General features: G+C 36.3%; 1 protein-coding gene across 1 annotated transcript in view; it reads right to left on the bottom strand.

Annotated features, from left to right (window-relative positions):
• Positions 1-278: 278 nt before the first annotated feature.
• Positions 279-6425, bottom strand: part of LOC121506681 (SH3 domain and tetratricopeptide repeat-containing protein 1-like) — a gene marked incomplete at its 5' end in the record, with an annotated part of 35925 nt that continues 29778 nt past the window's right edge. Inside the window, one exon of the mRNA XM_041782521.1 lies at positions 279-1183. Coding sequence (XP_041638455.1) covers positions 932-1183 — 252 coding nt within the window. The remainder of the gene's footprint in view (positions 1184-6425) is intronic.

Here is a 6425-nt window from a genome sequence, read left to right as displayed (position 1 = left end):
TGATATTCTACCTCTAAAAGGTCAAAAAATGAGATAAAATTCTCGATCAGGAGTTTGAAAAGTGAAAACATGGGATTAAAAGTCAAAGTTAGCAGTTTCAAAGGACAAGATTTGATTTAAAATGAAAAACTGTGAATCTAAAAGGTCACAATGTGAGAACAAATGTCAAAACTATGTATTTAAAAGGTCAAAATATGAAAAAAGTCAAAATCCTAAGTTTCAGTCATAATCTTGGGATGCAAAATGAAAATCTGACTTTTTAACTAATTATTTCTACCCTCTACTTTTTCAGGTTTTTAGAAATGAACAAGGCTTTCTTCAGTCTTTGAGGTAAAGTTTACATTGTTTTACTGGATGAAATCTGCAGACCTCATAGCAGCAGGCCAGTGCTAATTCAGATATGATCTTGTGGACCGGGTAAAACTGCACCGCAGGCCGCATTTGTCCCCCGGGCCTTGAGTTTGCCATCCGTGGCTTAGGTAGAACCTGTCTGACAAAGTGGAGCAGGCTAATCATGGAAGCATCTAGAGAAGAACAGTCAGTGACATCTATCAGACATCTGTAAGGCCTGTTTTTATTGATGAACAGACCTGAGTGAACAGCAGAGGTTGGTCTCAGCTGTCAGGGTTAAACGTGTTTACAGACATGCAGTTAACGTCCAGCCACATCAGCTCCATGTTCATCATAGGTGCACCATAGTATCAGAGCAGCAAAGTGCAATTAAAAAGCAATCACTGTGATTAATGACCAAAACTGTGATTAACTGCACTTTCTAAAAGTCCTTCGACGCCTCCATTTTCAACAGAGATGATCAGCAGTTAAATTCCATCCAATAAAGTTTTTTCAGACTTTCCTTCAAGAATTAAAACCTTATTTTAGTACCAAAGAAGAATACAGCTCTCTCCCTTTGTTCTTCTCGTGGCGTTTCCTCTCACTGCATGGCGATTTTTACCACTGAGCTGCTCTGTGTCTGATCTGGAGAGATGTTCACCCTCCTGACGTTCAGCTCTGCGGCGAACGCTCGGGCCTTCTGGTAGAAGAAGAGAGAGAGCTCACGGTCGACCAGGAAGTTGTGGTAGATGGTGGCGAGGCGTGTGCACAGCTGCAGCTGGAAGCGTTTGTTCCCCAGGTCCATGGCTGCAGCCAGAGCCAGGTGGTAGTAGCCTGCAGCGTCAAAGGGGTCCTGCATGGATGACAGTGGACACGCTGCTTAATAACACGTTAGAATGAGGATGTTCATCGTGCTTTCATGTTAAGCTATAGCCTCTTTTATGAGACTACTGCTCCAAATTCACAGCCATCTTAATGAGTGTCACTCTGGAGCTACAAGGTCTATTTGAATGATCCAGGTACAGGAATGAGAGGGCACTGGTGAGAATTGTTCACAAGTGTAAATATGTGTATATAAGTTACAGGATCAGAGAGAATTAAGTTGGCAAATGGAAAATTTCATATTCGGCCTATTTTTTGTTTTCATTTTTATCATATATATATCCCATATTTAAGCATGTGTATCCCATATTTAAGCATGTGTATCCCATATTTAAGCATGTGTATCCCATATTTAAGCATGTGTATCCCATATTTAAGCATGTGTATCCCATATTTTAGCATGTGTATCCCATATTTTAGCATGTGTATCCAATATTTTAGCATGTGTATCCCATATTTAAGCATGTGTATCCCATATTTTAGCATGTGTATCCAATATTTTAGCATGTGTATCCCATATTTAAGCATGTGTATCCCATATTTAAGCATGTGTATCCCATATTTAAGCATGTGTATCCCATATTTAAGCATGTGTATCCCATATTTTAGCATGTGTATCCCATATTTAAGCATGTGTATCCCATATTTAAGCATGTGTATCCCATATTTTAGCATGTGTATCCAATATTTTAGCATGTGTATCCCATATTTAAGCATGTGTATCCCATATTTTAGCATGTGTATCCAATATTTTAGCATGTGTATCCCATATTTAAGCATGTGTATCCCATATTTAAGCATGTGTATCCCATATTTTAGCATGTGTATCCCATATTTTAGCATGTGTATCCAATATTTTAGCATGTGTATCCCATATTTGATCATATATATCCCATATTTTCGCATGTTTATCCCATATTTTAGCATGTGTATCCCATATTTAAGCATGTGTATCCAATATTTTAGCATGTATATCCCATATTTTAGCATGTGTATCCCATATTTTAGCATGTATATCCCATATTTTAGCATGTGTATCCCATATTTTAGCATGTGTATCCCATATTTTAGCATGTGTATTCAATATTTTAGCATGTGTATCCAATATTTTAGCATGTGTATCCAATATTTTAGCATGTATATCCCATATTTTAGCATGTGTATCCCATATTTTAGCATGTGTATCCCATATTTTAGCATGTGTATCCAATATTTTTGCATGTGTATGCCATATTTTAGCATATAAATCCCATATTTTAGCATATGTTTCACATATTTTAGCATGTGTATCCCAAAATTTAAAATGTATATCCCATATTTTAACATGTGTATCACATATTATAGCATATATATCCCATATTTCCGCATGTGTATCCCATATTTTAGCATTTATATCCCATATTTTAGCATATGTTTCACATATTTTAGCATTTGTTTCCCATATTTTAGCATATGAATCACACATTTTTGCATGTGTATCCCATATTTGATCATATATATCCCATATTTTAGCATAAGTATCACACATTTTAGCATGTGTATCCCATATTTTAGCATGTGTATCCCATATTTTAGCATATATATCCCATATTTTAGCATGTGTATCACACATTTTAGCATATGTGTCACATATTTTAGCATATGGATCCCATATTTTAGCATTTGTATCACACATTTTAGCATGTGTATCCCATATTTGATCATATATATCCCATATTTTAGCATGTGTATCCCATATTTTAGCATTTATATCCCATATTTTAGCATATGTTTCACATATTTTAGCATTTGTTTCCCATATTTTAGCATATGAATCACACATTTTTGCATGTGTATCCCATATTTGATCATATATATCCCATATTGTCGCATGTTTATCCCATATTGCAGCATATGTATCACATATTTGATCATATATATATCCCATATTTTAGCATATGTATCCCATATTTTAGCATGTGTATCCCATATTGTCGCATGTGTATCCCATATTTTAGCATATTTATCACATATTTTAGCATATGTATCCCATATTTTAGCATGTGTATCACATATTTTAGCATATTTATCACATATTTTAGCATGTGTATCACATATTTAGGGTCCTTGCCCTTCTAGCTCCTGCTAGAGGAGCAAGGACCCTATTGTATCTGCTCCGTTTTTTTCTTCTTCTTCTCATTATTATTCCCACGCCTCTTTGAACCTTAATTTGACCCCCAAACATGCTCAAATACTCACCAAAATTGGCACACACCTCAGAATCGGCAACAAATTTGATAAAATGAAAAAATTAACCACAAACATGCCAAAATGTGCTCTCATGCACCACCTAGGCACACTAAAACAGCCCTCACGGCCAGTAGGAATGTCGTAGAGAGATCAAACCAACGTTGAAACGCTCGTCTCATCGAGACCCACAAATCACGCGCTGACACCCCTAACCTATCTCAAACAGGAAGCCGGCAATTTGCCTTTCAAAATAAAATTTTCCAGGAAAAAAGGGCTCCGAACAAAATGTATCTTGTCCTAGGCCGTAAATTGTATCAGCTTGAAACTCGCAGAGAAGACACACTAGACAATGCTGAACAAAAGTTCTGAAGGAATTTGTTGTTTCTCAAACAGTTTCCGAAAACCAAGCCCTCAAAGTTGGTCAACCCCAAAGAAGGCCTCCCTGCTGCTCCCATTCAAATGAATGGGGGCAGCAGGGAGGGCTCTGCATAAGCTGTGGCAGTTAGGCTTCTATACAAAAAACCAAAGGTCCTACAGCTTTAAAAATGACATGGATGGATTCCTGACAAAATTTACCTCAAAAAATCTTATTTTTACAGAGAATTAGTCCAAATTGTGGCATCTGTGAGGTGAGATTCAAAAAGATTTCAGTCAATTTCACTCCTGATCAAGAAAGCAGTTAGTGATGATGTCATCCACTGATTGACAGATGAAAGCACCTGGAATGCAGGCATTAGTTACCATGGCAACCAGGGGAAGCCCCTTAATGAGCTCTGATCACGCACACACATGGAGCTGTTCCAATAAAGCAGCCCATTTAAATAAAGCTGTAACGGGATGGTGGGACTGTGGGTGGCTTCTCATCCACATACAGTCCCCCATAAAGTCTTTGGCGACGTCAGTCGCCAAAGACAGCCACACATATCCCATATGAAGTGAATGGGAGAGATGGTGCATTTATGTGTGTTAGCGCGTGAAGCGCGCATGAGTGTGTGTTTGTGTGTCTTACAGATGCAGGTTTTTTGAACATTACAATAAGCTTACCGTGCAGCTGGTCATGTGACTCACTGAAGGCGGGAAAATGGAATGTCTAATACCCACCCATTATAAAGTCTGAGGCTCCTGACAGAGCTGCAGGGACACACCTCAGTCTAACTTTGAGCAGGTCAAAGGGTCAAAGAGAGATGAAACCCTCAAAGTGGAGGTCAAACGGGCAAGAGGGACGTGCGACAGACCGAGGACCCGGCCAATGCTGCTTGCAGCTTTAATTTAGCATATGTATCCCATATTTTATCATATATCCATATTTTCACATATGTATCCCATATTTTAGCATGTGTAGCACATATTTTAGCATATATATCCCATATTTTTGAATATGTATCACATATTTTAGCATATATATCCCATATTTTAGCATATGTAGCACATATTTTAGCATATATATCCCATATTTTTGAATATGTGTCACATATTTTAGCATGTGTAGCACATATTTTAGCATGTGTAGCACATATTTTAGCATATATATCCCATATTTTAGCATGTGTAGCACATATTTTAGCATATATATCCCATATTTTTGAATATGTTTCACATATTTTAGCATGTGTATCCCATATTTTAGCATGTGTAGCACATATTTTAGCATATATATCCCATATTTTAGTATGTGTAGCACATATTTTAGCATATATATCCCATATTTTTGAATATGTTTCACATATTTTAGCATGTGTATCCCATATTTTAGCATATGTATCCCATATTTTAGCATATATATCCATATTATTTGAGCTTGTACCTGAGCTTCTTCTGTTTAATTTGATGTGTAACATGACTACTTTTGTGCAAAAATAGCGTTCACAGAACAAGTTTGTTTGGACCAAGGCAAGCAGGACCAAGTTTGGTCCTGCTAGGGCTTAAGGGGTTAACCCTTAGGAGACATTCTCTGTCATTCACTTTTTTATTTACAGGCCATCTTGGCTGTGTTGAATGAATATAGCTCAAATTTGCCACATTTTTCAAAGTTTTTAGAATTGTGGCCTCAGTTCCTTAAATGAGCCTAAAGTGGCTAAGCTACACAAAAACATTTGTCCCCAAGGACCAAAAAATGTCCCAATATAAACTACTAAAAATATAATTTTTGATCCCACTTTGATATGAACATAAACTAATGCATTCAATATATGTTCAGATTTCCTTTTGGACTATTAGCTTTCAATTTTTAATCTTTGTATTTGTCCACCAGATGGCACTACTTTTTCCCATTCAAAGCATGCAGCAAAATTTCACACTTTCTACATTTTTTTGCCTCTCCACTGAAATAAGTGTGTGTCACTATGATGTTGGGTAACGGTGTGTGTGTACAGTAATGATGTTTATGTTTCTATAATTATATTTATTAGCTTCCAAGGCTACATGAGTATTAATATGACTGGGAGGAGCTGATTCATTTGAACCTCCCGTATGTCAGGGTCATCAACTGCATTTGTACGAGGGCCAGCTTTTTCCTAAACAGGCACTTTGGGGGCCGGACTTTCAAATAAACTGAAGAAAGTTTCACAATGGTCTAATTTACGTATTTTTGTATATATATTTTTAATTCAAATGTACTCATTTTTTAAACTCCATCAGTGAGATCAGTGCCTACATCGCAGCCAGCCACAAGGGGGCGACTGAGATATTTAACCTAAATATTTCTGTGGCTGTCATGTTGTCCATCACTTGGTTTGATGCTAATAGTAAACAGCAGTTTCTTTAAATCGAGAATCAACTGAAAAATACACATTTTTAATTTTTATTCCCATAATCATATTTGTATTCTTTATTCCAATTTTCACGTTTTTATTTATTCCCATTGTAAAATTTTTATTCCCATTTTTGCATTTTTTATATTTTTTCCTTTTTTATATTTATATTGTTGACTCTCATTCTAATGTTTATATTCTTTAATTCCATGTTCATATTTTTATTCCTTTTTT

This window comes from Cheilinus undulatus, unplaced genomic scaffold (genome assembly GCF_018320785.1).
Source record: "Cheilinus undulatus unplaced genomic scaffold, ASM1832078v1 Contig9, whole genome shotgun sequence".
Taxonomy (NCBI): domain Eukaryota; kingdom Metazoa; phylum Chordata; class Actinopteri; order Labriformes; family Labridae; genus Cheilinus; species Cheilinus undulatus.
This window is presented reverse-complemented; position numbering and strand designations above follow the sequence as displayed.